The 14,823-nt window shown below is 36.3% G+C and overlaps 1 protein-coding gene across 1 annotated transcript; it reads left to right on the forward strand.

Moving 5' to 3' along the window:
• Positions 1 to 450: 450 nt before the first annotated feature.
• On the forward strand, positions 451 to 11,185 carry LOC112559489 (isocitrate dehydrogenase [NADP] cytoplasmic-like). The gene is made up of 12 exons (XM_025230784.1): positions 451 to 603; positions 692 to 731; positions 2,595 to 2,701; positions 3,460 to 3,546; positions 3,683 to 3,843; positions 4,144 to 4,290; positions 4,773 to 4,840; positions 5,219 to 5,288; positions 6,099 to 6,249; positions 7,196 to 7,336; positions 7,834 to 7,996; positions 9,149 to 11,185. Exons 1-12 carry the CDS (start codon positions 588 to 590, stop codon positions 9,231 to 9,233), a joined length of 1,236 nt encoding a protein of 411 aa, XP_025086569.1. The 5' UTR covers positions 451 to 587; the 3' UTR covers positions 9,234 to 11,185.
• The last annotated feature ends 3,638 nt before the right edge of the window (positions 11,186 to 14,823 follow it).

Genomic DNA, 14,823 nt, shown 5'->3' on the forward strand with positions numbered 1-14,823 from the left:
ACGCATTGGGTTAGCTGTTTTTACCTCGAATAGATCAAGACATTCTATCGATATATATTTCCGTGGTTTTTACATAACAATTTGTGCAAGAGTAACGCTATGGGTTATTCGACATAAAACAGGAATAATAACACCATTACAACAGACAATACCACGAACTTGTATTGATAGACTGCTGGCAGACGATTTCTTTTTCCCAAGTTAACTACTAAAGCGAGGCAGTTGTGTACAAAGTTTCCGGTTCATTCACATTTCAGATTAACTACTAAAACGAGGCATTGGACTACAAAGCTTCCGGTTAAGTCATATTCTTTGTTAAGGCTCGCCGAGACTGACAGCGGAGAACTTCGGAAGAGCTCTGCAAGAGGCTAAGCTTTGGTCTTGGCAGACAGACAGCAATCCTCGGGTCACAACATTCGGAAAGCTTCGGGGACACTCGTTACCGGAAACACCCGAAGGAATCCGATGGTTTCTCGGTCAAGTTTTTAACTTCCGGAGATAATAGCCTCCCCTTATAAGACCATCGAGTCGTTTGCTGTCGTCTACTGATTGATTTTTGCGTCCGAGACTATCGCTAAAATTCTAAAATGGGGAAGATAAAAGGTAATGCGTTGTTTGGAATTATAATTCAATTACAATGATTAGTCTGATAACTTTGAATGTCTTTCAGTCACACCTTGTGCACTTTCAGGTGGTCCCGTGGTGGAGATGCAGGGAGATGAAATGACAAGGTAAGAAAGCAGACGAACTTTTAACCGAGTTCCTTTCGATTACCTCGATTACAACTCATTTTTTCAGTTATCCAAAACATAGATATAAATTTGTCATGAATTATATTTGTAAACAAATCTAGAATTTGTGAAGTCTAAGTCAAAATTTGTTCGTAAATATATGTGCGACAATTTCTCAGTAATGTTTTTAATTAACATCTTAAATTTCATGAAAACTGAAAAAAGTGCTTGATCAAATGAGTAATCACATTGTCCATTTGCATTTGAGTATTTTTGCAAGCAGTATATATATAGTACTTTGTAAATACACCTGTATCAAAAGTATACCTCTACCCCACCGTTTAGTCTCATTTTAAGAATAAACTGGACTTTGGACGCAGGACGGTACCTCGATCTGTCGTTGACCGACATAGTCCAAGTCTAGACTACGATGGCATGCACGGAAGGGCATAGATATCTTATAGTCGGTTTTCTAGAGCATATAACAATTAATGTAGTTGACAGCAGACTATGCATGGGTTCATTGGACTGTTAATTATTAGTCCAAAAAAAATTGTGTATTAATACAGCTTTCCAGGTAAATTTATTCTTTAGTGTGTTTCTAATGCATTTGTATCCTTTGGTTTATCTATAAACTCTGTGTGAATTAGGACAATGTTGAATCAAAGACTGTATAAAAAGGATGTCTCATTCACCTTAAACCGTACAGCATGCATCATCACATTTCCTCTGTGGACCTCATCCACAGAAAAGCACACTGGCACTTCATTTTGTATCTTACAGCTTTTTCATCAGTGACATGATAGTTTTGTTCAGTCCCAGACTTAACCTTAGGTGTATTTAGCTATATGGCTTCTTGGAAAAAAGTATTACTAGCATTCTCTTAAGTACTTCTGATAAAATTTTATACATAATGTTGTACACATTTAGTAACCTGTTTTTAAAATTGAGCTGACCTGTCTGCTTGTGAATCAAATATTACAATGTGTATACTACACTATCTCCTATTTGAAATCTTGACGTAAAATCTTTCTCTTGGGAACTTAGCACCTGCTCATAGCAGTGATAGTCTGTTGCTGTTCATAATCTTACCTCTGTTGTTTATTTGACTATAGAAGTACTCTTTATACCATAACTGGTTGTTTTTAACAGGATATGTAAACAAGTGATGGGAACATGACAGTTGCTGTTGATGTACCTGACTTTTTCGTCACAACTGTTTATAGACATGTTTATTCACTAATCAGTATTACCCTAAAGAGGGTATCAGGAGAAATTATATGTCAAAGAAGTTATGTAGTCACTTCTCTGCACCCACACACACACAGATTGACTAGTTTTCTTCCACACACCCATATCTACCCTATGCACCACTCCACACGAGACCTGGCTTAACACCTCAGACAGTAAATGGAAGACTGAAAGGCTTTTGTCCAGCAAGTGAAAGCACAGATTCATCACCAAGATGCCCATGTTATCTTTCACTCCACTCATCAGCATTTACCTTTTGAGGAGGAGGAATTAGTAGGATCTGACATAAGTGGCCTTAAAATGGGAAATGTCTTGAATAATATTTTTACCACTTTATATGTAACAAAAATTATCTTTCAAATAAAGATAGCATAAACTATATAAAAAGGGAAAAAGTCAATTAACATGCAATTCAGGAGAATGTTTAGCACCTGGTGATGGAGATGACTGTTTGCATGTTTGTTAATCACTCAGTTTTTTTTTTTAGGGAGACCAAGTCATGCCACTGCTTCAAAGTGGAGTATTGTAAATTTAGATTATTTTGAAGCAGATAATTTTTTTATTGATAATTATTTCTGCAAAGACTGTTCATGGCTAGTGCTTGCATTCCAGAGTGATCTGGGACTTGATCAAAGAAAAGTTGATTCTGCCATTTGTTGATTTGGAAATTCATTTCTTTGACCTTGGTCTGGAGAATCGAGATGCCACTGATGATGCAGGTAAAGGCTAAAAGAGCTGTTGAATGTTTTGTGTACATGTTTAATAGAGAGAGGAGAGAATATGCATATATGTGATAAATATGTATTGTATAAAGTTAAGATATATATATATATATGCATCTATACATAAAAGTATTTGCATGTGTAATCAATTCATATGACTGAAGTTCACAATATGCTGAAAAGAAGAATTAGGGGTTGTATTATTAGACTTCAGTAAAGCTTGAAAGCAAGGGTCAGGAACCTTTTTTCTGCCAAGAGCCATCTGGATATTCATAGCATCATTAGTGGATCATACAAAATATATGTTCCAGATTGTTTTCACCATTAAAATATGCAGTTCATGGCATATACATGGAGTCATTTTACTTGAATGCTCTGATAGAATCTTACTGCAGAACAGTTATATCATTTGCTTGAAGTTCTTGCACTAAATGTTATTTTCAGAGATACATTTCAACCTCAAAAAAATAGAAAGAAGAAAAAAGATTATTATTGTACATAAACTGATGACAGGTCTACATTCATTTAATTTGTCACTGTATCAGGAATTTTGAGCATGGCTTGACTTTGAGTAGCCTTTAAGAATGAATCAAATGAAGAAGGATTGTGGTATTACAAAGGTTATGCTAAAGAGTTTGTTGAAAGAGATTTTTCTGCCTAATCAAAAGAGGTCAGATATATTACAAGTGCTTAATAAAAAGGTGCAGTGAGGTCATGTGTGCATTAGGTAAGTTTCTGGTTTATGATTGTTACAGTGACTATAGAAGCAGCTAATGCCATCAAGAAGTACAATGTTGGTATCAAATGTGCTACCATCACACCTGACGAAAAAAGGGTGGAAGGTAAGAACTGTTTAGTGGGTGAGGCAGTAACTGTGATCAGATCATTAACAAATTAACTTTTCTTTAGAGTGAGTTTCTGGGGAGGTATTCATTGACTGAACTTTGTACTGATGCATCGGATATTTACTGCATGCAGAATTCAAGCTCAAGTTCATGTGGAGGTCGCCCAATGGAACTATTCGTAACATACTTGGTGGTACTGTGTTTAGAGAGGCCATAATCTGCAGAAATATTCCACGATTGGTGCCAGGCTGGACCAAAAGCATTGTCATTGGTCGTCATGCATATGGGGACCAGGTGGGTGTTGCTCACTTACTTTATAGGAATGTATAAGAAAGTTTATACTGATATTTTTAGAGCTGAGGAAAGAGATGAGGCACATGTCTGTGTATGAGGCCAGGTTTCAGCCTGACTGACACAGCTGACCAGGCATGTATGCTGCATATTAATTCCTGGAATGCCATCTAATACATCAGACACCCACCATTGGTGTTGAAGGCTTATACCACTATACCATTAATTTTTTGCATTATATTATATTCCAAAAAGCTTGGCATTCAAGCTTGTGGTTCTGAAATAGCATGTTTTTGTCCTCAGTATAGAGCCACTGACTTTGTGGTACCAGGACCTGGCAAGCTAGAAATCAAGTTTACACCAGAGAATGGTGGGGCGCCCATTGAGTACACGATCTTCGACTTCAAGGATGGTGGGGGTGTGGCTATGGGAATGTATAACACAGATCAAGTGAGCTTTCTTCAGCATATGTGCTTCTTGCAGATTGTATTTGCATGCATCATTCTTTGTAGACATGCTGCTGTGTGTGTATGCATGATGCACGCATGCATGTAGGGGTTGGTGGATGCATATGAGTGTGTGTGCGCGCATGCTTGAAGAAGACTGTTTTCAAATACAGTTAAAGAGATTTTTTACAATCTGTAGTGGTACTTGTAAGAACTTAATGTTTTGGGTGTTGGGTGGGGATAGAGAGAAGAACAAAATTATAATAAATGGTGAGGTAACACCATAATATTTTGAACCATTGGTTTGCAAAATTACTCTGTCGTGGTAGAACATTTCATTTAGAAACAAAAACTACAGCTTTCTCATCAGTAAATTTTAGATTTTATTTGATAGAGCAGAGATGCAAACTCTTCTGTTTTAGGTTACATGTATAGTTGTGTGTCCGATGGTGTTCATGATAATAACAATCTATGATTCCCTTCCAGAGCATCAAGGATTTTGCCCAGAGCTCTTTTCATTTTGCCCTAGAGAAAGCCTGGCCGCTCTATCTTAGGTGAGATTGTGATAGATGCGGAAGACAGTTATTTGTGGAGTTTGTGCTGACATTCTTGAAGCAAAGATTTTGCCTCATTTTATGATCTTTGCAATCTTAATTTTGAATTTTGATGGAATGGTTAGAAGGCAAGATGGTTATTTTACTGTATCCTCAGTGTTTCCATTGCTGTAATAGCTGAAGTAATTAATGATAATTTGTTAAGTTTATTGTTAGGTAGCCTTCTCAGCCTCAACCTTAACTGGTTACATTCATGAGGGTCAAAAGGTCATTGCAAAGAGAACCTTAATATGTACTGTGTGTAAAAAAGTTAATGTTGAAATTTTATATTCTTGTCTCTTTGGTATCATTCAAGTCATATTTATTCATTATTTACAGCACTAAAAATACCATCCTAAAGAAGTATGATGGGCGTTTCAAAGATATTTTTCAGGAGATCTATGATGCGTAAGTTATGCATTTGATTTACACATTATTAATCATCATCATTCATCCCTTGACTGGTACTAGTGGACTGTTAGTTAAGCTAGCCCACTGGTATGGATCACCAGTTAAGCTAGTCCACTGGTACCCAGGGTACCTAGCTCGATGCTGCAGCTGACAATGATCTTCACCTAAGTTGGTCGAGTGGTAGCGAGTTGGTTATGCATGGAAGATTAAGTCCACATGATTTATTCATATCTAACAACAGACTTTTTAAGTAGCTATTAACAGCTAGCTGAAGTGAGTATTGCAGTGACCTCCTTTGACCACTTGCATGTAGCAAATAGCTTCATGGGTCTGTGGCTATGGAGATAAATCAACTGTGATTGTGAGAAATGACTTTGCATTGATTTTACATGCCTCACATTCTGGCTGTTGAAGTCATTTTGAGGTCAAGGAAAGTTTTTTTGGTGAAATAAACATATTTGGAGCTTTATATACTGTGTCTTCCATTCCTATCAAATGGAATGGCTGTCAAAAATGAACTTAGGGCATGTAGAAGATTGTTTATCTATAATATAAATGTTCACAATTATCAAATAAGAGCTCAAGAATTCCCAAATTAAGGATCAACTCGAAACATGTAGAAGAAAGCATATTATTTATTGCACTTTTTTGATGTTTAAGGATTGTAAATAGTTGTTTATCAGTCAGTTTTTAGAGAGTATATTATTGGTGAGGTACATGTATGGTTTATATTTTTTGTACCCTCTAACAAAATAGTTGCTACAGAAATTTTTTTCTGTCAGCTTGACTTCTGGTTATCTGTGCTCAGGAATACAAGGCCAAGTTTGAGGCCAAGGGGATTTGGTACGAGCATCGCCTGATAGATGACATGGTTGCTTATGCAATGAAATCTGAGGGAGGGTTTGTGTGGGCATGCAAAAACTATGATGGTGATGTACAGTCAGATTCTGTTGCACAAGGTAGGTTTGAGAAGATTTCTGTGTCTGATTGTCTCCTCGTCTGCTTGTGTAACTGTAAGCATGTGCATTAGTGTGCTTTAGTCACTGATATTAACGGCAGCATAGGAAGAGATTATAAGGTGACCAGACGTCCTGCTTTAGGCGGGACAGTCCCGATTTTGACCTCGTGTCCGCCTGAATATCGGGCGGGAAATGTCCCGCTTTCTGGCTTTGTGGCAAGTCCATCAATGTGCCGGTTGTCTTTAGGCGTTTTTTGACGGTGACGACACCATCATCGGCACGTGTCCCGCTTTCGCCCCCGAAACGTCTGGTCACCTTAGATTATGTCTGCAAATGTGTGCCATGCAGTCAAAGCATTCAGTGCTCTGAGTTAAGGCCAGATTATTTATTCCTTAATGCAAGGTACTTAAAATTTTATGAAGTAAAGGGATCTAGTGGAAGGGACAAATTGATAACATAGCTATTGGAGTAATCTTGAAGTGTCCCCTTCTTATCTTAACCATATTTCTGTAGTATTCATTGAAGTGTTTGGTCTTTACATAATCTTTGTCATTTATTCTGTCATTGTCTGTCACAAGTTTGCCAGTTCCCATCTTTTCCACATTCCTGTATACGGTACAAAAACTTAACTTGGCAGTTTAAAACAGGTGTTATATATCAGGGGGAGCTGCAGGAGTGTTCCTGTGTCCTTTTCTGCATAAAACTTTCCTAAGGACCTATTCATCCTCTGAAAGATACTTGCATTTTTATGAATAGAGAAGAAAATTATTCATGATACTCACTCTTGGGAGGGGCATGAAACATTGCCAGTAATAATATAATTATAAAAATAAATGAACATTTTAATTTTATTATGTTAATGTCTGTGTATGTTCATAGATAAGGCTAACAAATATTAATGCTACTTCAGTATGGTGATGACAGTCTTTGGCAATTGATTAATTAGGGTTTGGATCGCTGGGTATGATGACCAGTGTGCTAATTTCTCCTGACGGCAAAACCGTCGAAGCTGAAGCAGCCCATGGCACAGTCACTCGGCATTTTCGTGTGCATCAGCTTGGAAAAGAAACCTCCACTAACCCTATTGGTAAGATGGCGTATGATATATGGTGTGTGGTGTATAGTGACAGGAGTGTAAGCATGTACATTGCTAGTTGTTGCCATGTGAAGATGCCAGAGTTTATATGCATCACACTATAGACACTCACACATATATTTTATAACCATTTTGTTTTTCAGTTCTTGAGGTGGGAGCTAACTGTAAGGAAACACTGAATTACTGAAAAGATCTTAATGGAACATTAGAATTTTGTGTAAAGACAGTTTGCCATGAGTATACTTAACGCTGACTCTGGGACCAGATCCAGTTAGCCTGAATGATGCTTGTGGAATTGCTTATACACACAATTCTAAGCTGGGTAACATTTGTGTTTATTGACATGTAGGTTAAGAAGAACGGGTATTTGAAAAGAAAAGTAAAACAAATTATAGATATTTACAGTTTGAATGAACTAGAAAAAAATTGTTTGTCGTAATATTTCCAATGAGTTTGGTTTTATGTCAATCATTCTACATTTTGTGTAGCTTCCATATTTGCATGGACACGTGGGTTGGCCCACAGAGCCAAGCTAGATGACAATGCAGAGCTAGCAACATTTTCCCGTAACCTGGAAGATGTTTGCATAGAGACGATTGAGTCGGGAATGATGACAAAAGATTTGGCAATATGTATCAAGAGCATGAACAGGTATCATGTGACTTCTGTATGGCTGTTCTTTCTTAGTGTGCTTGTGCATGTGTGTGCATCAGCTTATGGTAAAAGAAATAATTTCATATTGATTAATGGCATGGATAATGAAAAAGGGAAATGTAATTATACACAGCATGTGGAATGGAAAGGAAAACTGCATATATTTGTGCTTGAATTAAATAATGTGCCATGACAAACTGCAATTGAATAAGAAAAACCTGCATGTGTAATGATATAAAGAAATAACTGAATAAGGGATAATGAACAAAAGAAATGGCACAAATGGAATCAGCAGAGAGCATACAATATGTCTGATAAATCACAAAGTTAGGCTCACAGAATGGAAAAAATGTGTAATATTATAAACATCATGATATACAGGTTAGCATCAATACTTACCTGTCAGTTAATTGTAGCTAGTTGAATGTTGCCTCTTTATTTGCTAGGTAGATAAAGGAATCAGGTATTCATCTGCTAGGTGGATAGGTATGAGTTTTCTGGTCAAGTCTGTCCAAGCTTTGAACTGATAGCTTTCTGCTGTAAAGGAGAAAACACTAGCTTTGAAACAGTGTCTTTGTGCTCTAAAGTATACTGCATTAGCCATGCATGCATAAGCCTTGTAATTTGCACATACTAATAACAGCTGATAGTAGAACAGTTTGAAGAAGCTTTTCACAGTAAATGGTGTGCCATCTGTCATAGAACTTAGTTGATGAAGTCAATAAATCATCAAATATATCAAGCTTGCTATTCTTCTTGGTTAGGCTCAGTAGCCTGATGGTTGATTCACTTGGCTTTGGAGCAGATTACTGATTCAAGTTTTTGAAGTTGTTCAGTTATAAGCCTCCAGCATAAAGATAGCTGGTTTATCAGGGAAAGAAAATGTGTTGAAGGAAGAGAGTTAGGCTCTGCCTTCCATAAGCCATGTATTAGACACAATGAACCACTTTTATTTACTTCTCCTATGACATCTAGACTATGGGACTCTTTACCATTTAATTCTTATTTTTACTAAATGCCGCGTGTTTTTCATTGCAAGAACAGGCTGTAAAAGATTTTTTTGAAAAAATTCAGGTTAGTGAATGCTTTTTGCAAAATACAAGGTTTTGTGAGATGGCTGATGTTCCCTATTATTCACTGTACTCTCAGTGTTCAGAGAGAGGATTACCTTAACACCTTTGAGTTCCTGGATGCCCTGGCTGCTAACCTGCGGAAAAAGATGGCTCAGAGTTGACTGAAAGCAGACAGCAGCAAGCTTTGAGTCATCTCCTGTCTGGCAGCAACATCTTTCAAAATTATCATCAGATCAAGGCCAGACAAGGAGGAACTTTGATATTTATTCACCCAGGCTTGCTTTGTTCCTCCCAGAAAATACAGGGTGTAAGAAAAGGTAAAGGAATTGGTTTATTATAGACAATCCCAAAGAGCGTTTTTCAGCATTTACATTTGCATTTACATCCTTTTTGGGATGGAGGAGCAGTGTGAAGCTCATTCTGTGGATTAATATTTCAGAATATTACACCCTGTGTTTGTAATTATCATCTATGCATGTATCAAGCATATTTTCTTCCTTAACACTTGAAACTAACATTCATGTAACATTTATATTATACTTTTCTAGACATATCGATTATAACTAATGATGAAACTAGAGCACAATTTTATTAACTTAATTATCGTAAGATGGTGATACTTTAACATGTTATATAAGTTATAATCATGACTATGCTATAATATGAGGTATTAGATTACAGGCAGCATAAACTCAACTAATGATAAGGAAGACTTGGGAGAGTTCTTGTAAGGGATCTGATAGCAAGCCATTGCGTAACTCAAATGCAAAAACACCTGAATTTTCAGAACAGGTTGGGATTATTTATTCAGAGCTATGTAAACACAATCTGAGTTTATCCCAGTTGTTTCCAAACAAAAAAAAAAAAAAATGAGCACACTTTGAAAATTATGAAAACAAATCAATCAATTATGGGAAGACATGCTGATATCTGTACAGACTGACTAGATTTATTTAGCATGAACAAGAGGTGATGGTGTATTATTAGAGCCTGAGTTTATGTCTTACTTATGTGAAATCCTATACTTTGGAATATTGCATTTATGGAATCACACTTAACATTTAACTTGCATCAAATAACCAGCTTGTATACTGTAGGTTGATAGTTTTTCGTGAAAGGATCTTGATGAGATGCATGAAGCACTTGCTGGGCCATGTGCTGTTCCATAAGTGTCCGAGATTTCATTCATGCTGCCAAAACTGATGATGTTTAATCTTATGCATGAGAATATGCACTTTTTTATTATACAATTTACATTTAGTTTATATAGTTAGAAAATATTTAATGAATAAATTGTTAAAATCAAATCAAAGTATAATCGGGCTTTTTCATTAAAAATCTTTCAAAAATCAGTGTAACAAATATATTCTTTATATTCATACATATATATATATGTGAATATGGCTAAATACCAAGTTCTACCAAATATTTGATAATATTTTTGGCCAGAAGTGCCTTAGACTGTAACAGTAGATCTTCTTTTGAGACTGACTTTTAAAAAATTTATATTGTCTCACTTTTGACTGAAAGTTCAGTTCACAGTTTGTCCCCACTTTGGTCTTGCTGTATTTTAAATTCTACTTGATTTTGATCCAATACTTATTTCAAATTTTTATTTGTGCAATAATTACTAGCAATATTAGCTGTCATTCTGTACATGCTAAATCAGTGGTTTTTACCCGGGGTTCGATCGAATCCTAGGGGTTCGGTGAGTTGGTCTCAGGGGTTCGGCGGAGCCTCCGCCATGGGGGGTCAAGACACACCCGCAATTCGTGATGACACTAAAGAAGGGTTTGATGAATGTGCCTATGAAACTTGTGGGTTCGGTACCTCAAACAATGTTAAGAACCACTGTGCTAAATACAAGTCACCAATTCATATTTTGCACAATATGGTTAATTATATGCACAAAATACAAATTTTTATTATTAAAACCAGCGGGATTTTTCACAAAAAGCAATGTCTTTCTAGCATGCACGATGCACAAATAATGTCTTTAATTTACTGGATTTGAATCAGTAATTTAATGTGATCTGCACTAGTGAGCCTGTGATTTATGATTTGCTTTTAATTTGTGTCAATCAGTATTAACACAATAAACTTTGATGCAAAAGTGGGATGTTACTTGTTGGTTGTGTACCTTGGTGTCTCTACATAGAGCAAAGCTATGGTAGTGCCAAGCTCAACTCCCCATTCTTCTGTGTTCTCTATCCACTCAGTGTTGTCTTTTCCCGTGTTACAGCGAACAAATACACAGTTTAATTTTTATATTTTCTTTATTTGGTTAAAAAACCAATATCCACAGAGATACAATATACACATATAATACATTCTAATGTACACATTTACAATAATTGCAAGTTACCATAAAAGCCTCGTCCTCCACACATAATATTGCTTATCAACACTCTTTCCCAGTGCAAGTAGCATATATATACATGTACAAAAGTTAAAAAGAAGTGTTTTAAATTATGATTTGTTTTTGAAATTTAACTGATACAGGTTACAGTTTACAATGTGAACAGTTTAGTTAAATCATAACTTCTTCCACACTGTCAATTTACTGCTGCTTAACAGGGACACAGTTTCGGCCAACTTGGTTTCTCCAGGCAAAATGCTTTTTGAGAAACATGATGCTTGAATAAACTGTTCACTCTGTAAGCACTGAACAAGTCCATTCCAATTGATTGCTGATAAAATTTCAGTCTAATTTCTGAAACGTGATACACAGTTGAAATGCAACAATGTGTAGGTACTTTTTATGTAAAACATCCGGACATGATCAAATATCTAACATACCCACAGTAAGATAGCACCTGACATACCACAAGAGGTGTGACATGTCAAGATATATATGGTAGGAACACACAAAACAGGTTGCTGTGAAAGCAATGACAGTAGTCATGTTTATATGGCTCCTGTGTTGATCTCTAATACCTATTCTCCCCTCCCCCTTCTCCAAACAAACCTCTACAAATAGTGTCTATAGATATCTGCCAATGCATCACCAGTTCATCCTTTACTGGCCCAAAAGTTTTTTCTCTCTCTTTTAAAGCACAATCAGTGTTGTTGTTTTTGTGTGTGTGTGTGTGAGGGCTGTTGATGTTGGATGAGGTGATGCTGATATTTTATCAAAACTTTTGCTATAGTTTTGATCCTAGATGGTTGTCACTCAGTAAACATTAAGCTACCAAATCGGTCAAAGCTTTTCTCAACACCAACTATTTCTGTTCCAGTGATCGTCTCTCACTATCTTTTGCAGACATGTCCATGGACACATTCTTGCTGCTGTCCAGCATTCATAAAATAACAAACAGCACAGCAGGGGGTTCTAGCACAGGAAACATTTGTGTTACAATTTACAAAAAATCACCATCACACCTTGTTTATTAATTGAACACTTTCAGCCTTTTATTAAAGTTGACGAAAAGCACATTGGGTATGTGGCGAGCTCTTGGTGAAGTTACCAACAGTAAAATACAAAGGTGTGCTTTGTAAGGCTTTTCTGCATGTGCTTGTAATTCTCAAAATGTCTGGGTTTACAAATATTTTATTTCAGGAATAAAAAATTTTTGCTATTATTCAATTTTGGAAAAATTCAGCATATAGCATTTTTATAAAAGTAATCACATAAATTCTACAATCTTTTATGCAGTTACAAAAGAATTAGTATAAAGTTACAGTAAATTTTGTCATTCTTCCCCTCAAATCCACCAGTTACGTAGAATTTGTTTCAGCCTAAAGAACTTGGGAGTGACTCAAATTAATATGAGAGAAACATTTTGTCTATTGAAAATAAATTTACATTCACTGCATGCACTTTTATCTGCATAAACCACAGAAATTCATGTATGTCATGGCTTGATTACTTCATTAAAACTTACAAGAAAACTTCTGCAAAAAACTGACACTGATTAGATATGGCATGTTTCAACAACTGCATCTTGAAATTCTTTGTAGATCATGTGCAAGTCAATGGAATGGGAAAACACTTTTTTTTTTTGCATGAGGAAAACTGTTACTATCATGCCTAGAAAACAGGAAAGGAATGATCTCCCCTCTCTTTTGTCATGAGGAAAAATTTACAGAGCTGAAAAGGAGAGGAGGAAATGAGTAAAGAATTGTTCCTGGCCCTTTTATGCAGAATTTTATTATCAAAACAATGCTTGTCAGTTTTCATCAACAAGGAGGAAAGATGTTGAAAAATGTTATATTTTTTTAATAGAATGGAGATACTACAGACAAAGTGCTGTGTTAAAAAAACATAATGAATGAAAAAATAACAGCTAAAAATGACTTTGCACATCACCGACTAAAACCGATTTGAAGTGCAAAGTGCTTTACTTTGCAGATTGTGCACAGTCCCAAAGAATAAGCCTGGGTTTTGCCGTGCATAGAGACTTGAAGACTGCAGGGTCTGAAATGTACCCAGGCCTGCTGTGAAATTAGTGGATAATTCAAAATCTGTAGCAGTGAAGGAATATGATGTTTAAAAAAGGGTTTTTGTATCATATCAGTTGTCACAGTTTCTGACCACAACAGATGACTACATGAGGCACTGATAGGTGTTCTCTTAATGTGCTGGAGCCGTCACGAAATAACATGCGTGACACACTTTCAATCAGAACTATGGTAACAACTTCCTCTAATGAAGCTAGAATTGTGCTGAGTTTTTGTTTGCTTGCTTTTTTTCCTGGTGTGGGGGTGCAGAATACCACCACCAATACAAAACGTTCAGAAACTCTTTATATGATGGCATAAGCTGATGGCCAGAATACTGAAAAAACATTATGCATCGTCTCTGCGTGATTGCAATAAATGTTAAATATAACAGTTCTTGGTGTACACTGTCATTAAACACAAAACTGCAAAGTTACGAATTGTTAATGTGCTTACCAAGCTAACTCAAGGGCTATCCTCATTCAAAAAGACCTCCCCCCCTACAAAGTGATCTTTGATGTACTGTAAGGAAGCGTGGCAAAGACAGACGCTAATAGGTATACAAAAAATTCTTTTCATTAGTACCGAATATGAATAATTCAGTTCTTTGTCCTGCCAGAAGCAATAACTGTAATAAATTTCTGAAGACCATCTTCAGCTAAGAAGAAGAAATGGACTCCTCTATTACCATATCTCGTAGATGGCATAATGCTACACGAGAAATGCTCATCTTCATTCTGCTTTTAAATGAAAAAAAAGCTTTCATGGGTTTTTTATTTAGAAGACCAAACATCTGAATGTTTCAAAATTCGCTACTTGAGGTAACAAGCAGTCACCTGCCACACACACAAAGAAACAGGCAGTTAAGAATTTAAATTTGAATTGTGCAATACGAATTTGTCATTAAAATCTCTTTATTATATTGCAACATTTGCAAGCCTGATTTATGTGACAGTCAACAATTAAATGAAAAGGTTTATTAGCCGAGAAGATAAAATTCAAGATACACCTAGCAAAGGAAAAACAAGCTTGGTAAATTAACATGGCTAGAAATAATTATGTCATCTGCAACAATTAATCTTGTGAAAAAAATGGGTGGAGGGGGGGAAGACACTGATTTTTCCCTCTGTAAAAGTGAGTTGGGTCAGGGTACTCATTTTACTGCTTGACAAAGTTTAGCAACTACACTATCACCATAGATACCATTAGCAACACACCATCTACTTACTCTGGGCTAAAAAGATTTTAGTGCAGCGCGTAATTTCACGATGTCATCTAGCAGTTGCTTGGCCTCCTGAATGAGGGACATAC

This window comes from Pomacea canaliculata, linkage group LG3, assembly GCF_003073045.1.
Source record: "Pomacea canaliculata isolate SZHN2017 linkage group LG3, ASM307304v1, whole genome shotgun sequence".
Lineage (NCBI taxonomy): Eukaryota > Metazoa > Mollusca > Gastropoda > Architaenioglossa > Ampullariidae > Pomacea > Pomacea canaliculata.